The sequence below is a fragment of the Cyprinodon variegatus genome, unplaced genomic scaffold, assembly GCF_000732505.1.
Source record: "Cyprinodon variegatus isolate N-32 unplaced genomic scaffold, C_variegatus-1.0 Scaffold192, whole genome shotgun sequence".
Taxonomy (NCBI): Eukaryota; Metazoa; Chordata; class Actinopteri; order Cyprinodontiformes; family Cyprinodontidae; genus Cyprinodon; species Cyprinodon variegatus.
The window spans coordinates 681,584-682,647 of record NW_015150645.1 but is presented as its reverse complement, the minus strand read 5'-3'; the positions used below and the strand labels follow the sequence as shown (position 1 = coordinate 682,647).

The window sequence follows — 1,064 nt, the reverse complement described above, 5'->3', positions numbered from 1 at the left end:
ACCTATACTTGCTCACCAACAGGGCTTACTGCCCAGTATGCAGGAGTTGAGACTTGGTGAATGAAAGTATAAAACTGAAACCAGACCCTTGATGGATTCCAACCCTTGAACCCATGACAGGAATTAGCCAAATCTCCCCTCACCTGACCAAAGTGAGCTGGGTAGCCCAACATGTGGACGTAGAGCAGCTTGGCCAGATTGTGGGAGCGCCCGCCGTTGTCGGTTTGTCTGAACTGGGCCCGGATGGCTGCACACTCCCTCTGGATGACCCCCCGCTCCTCACACTGAGTCCTGGCCGACCGGATGGCTCGGATCATCTCCTGCAGGGCGACTGATGGAGACATGGCTGTGGATGTATGGAGGAGAGACACACGGCTTACTGCACTTCCTGTATCCACACATCCAGCTTTGTTTAACGCAGAGTTACTACCACGTTATTAACTAAGTCCATACCGTAAAAACCTAACTAAAGCGAAAGAAAAATGCAACATGTCAGCACTCTCTGACCTTAAACATGCATTACATCCGATGACACAATGAATTTGATCGACAACAGTGACCGTTACTATACTTTAATCACTTCGACGTCAAAAGACTAACAAATAACAATTTATCAGTAACGTTTCTTATCACTAAACTTCCTAAGTCGATGCTGCAGGTCATTGAACAGGAACCAGAGACTGACAGGACCGAGCTAACCTGCTCTGCTGGATGCTGCCAACGCTTTTAATGGAGACAGCTGGACTAAACAACGCGCTCAACCCTACGTGGCTTTATGTTTACGTGTCAAAATGACGGGCCTACCTCGATAAAAATGTCTGTAAATACAAAAAATAAAGCGATTAACCGATCCCCTCCAACACACGGCCGCATTCAGTTGGCTGAAAATCCAAATACCGTCTATCCATGCAGGTGACGTCAAAACAAAGACGCAGATCCACCCAACTTCCGGTACGACCTTCAAAATAAAATTTAAGACAGTTTTCTGTCAGCAAAAATGGTCACCAACAGAGCAAGGGATAACAAGTTTGTTTCTGTCTTTAGTCAACCAAAACTAATATAAA

General features: G+C 46.1%; 1 protein-coding gene across 1 annotated transcript in view; it reads right to left on the bottom strand.

Moving 5' to 3' along the window:
* LOC107087706 (AP-1 complex subunit gamma-1-like) overlaps positions 1–907 on the bottom strand; it is a 22,494-nt gene extending 21,587 nt beyond the window's left edge. The window contains exons 1-2 of the mRNA XM_015379430.1: positions 805–907; positions 144–346 (exon numbers count right to left, since the gene is read on the bottom strand). Coding sequence (XP_015234916.1) covers positions 144–344 — 201 coding nt within the window. The 5' untranslated portion in view covers positions 345–346; positions 805–907. The remainder of the gene's footprint in view (positions 1–143; positions 347–804) is intronic.
* Positions 908–1,064: the final 157 nt, after the last annotated feature.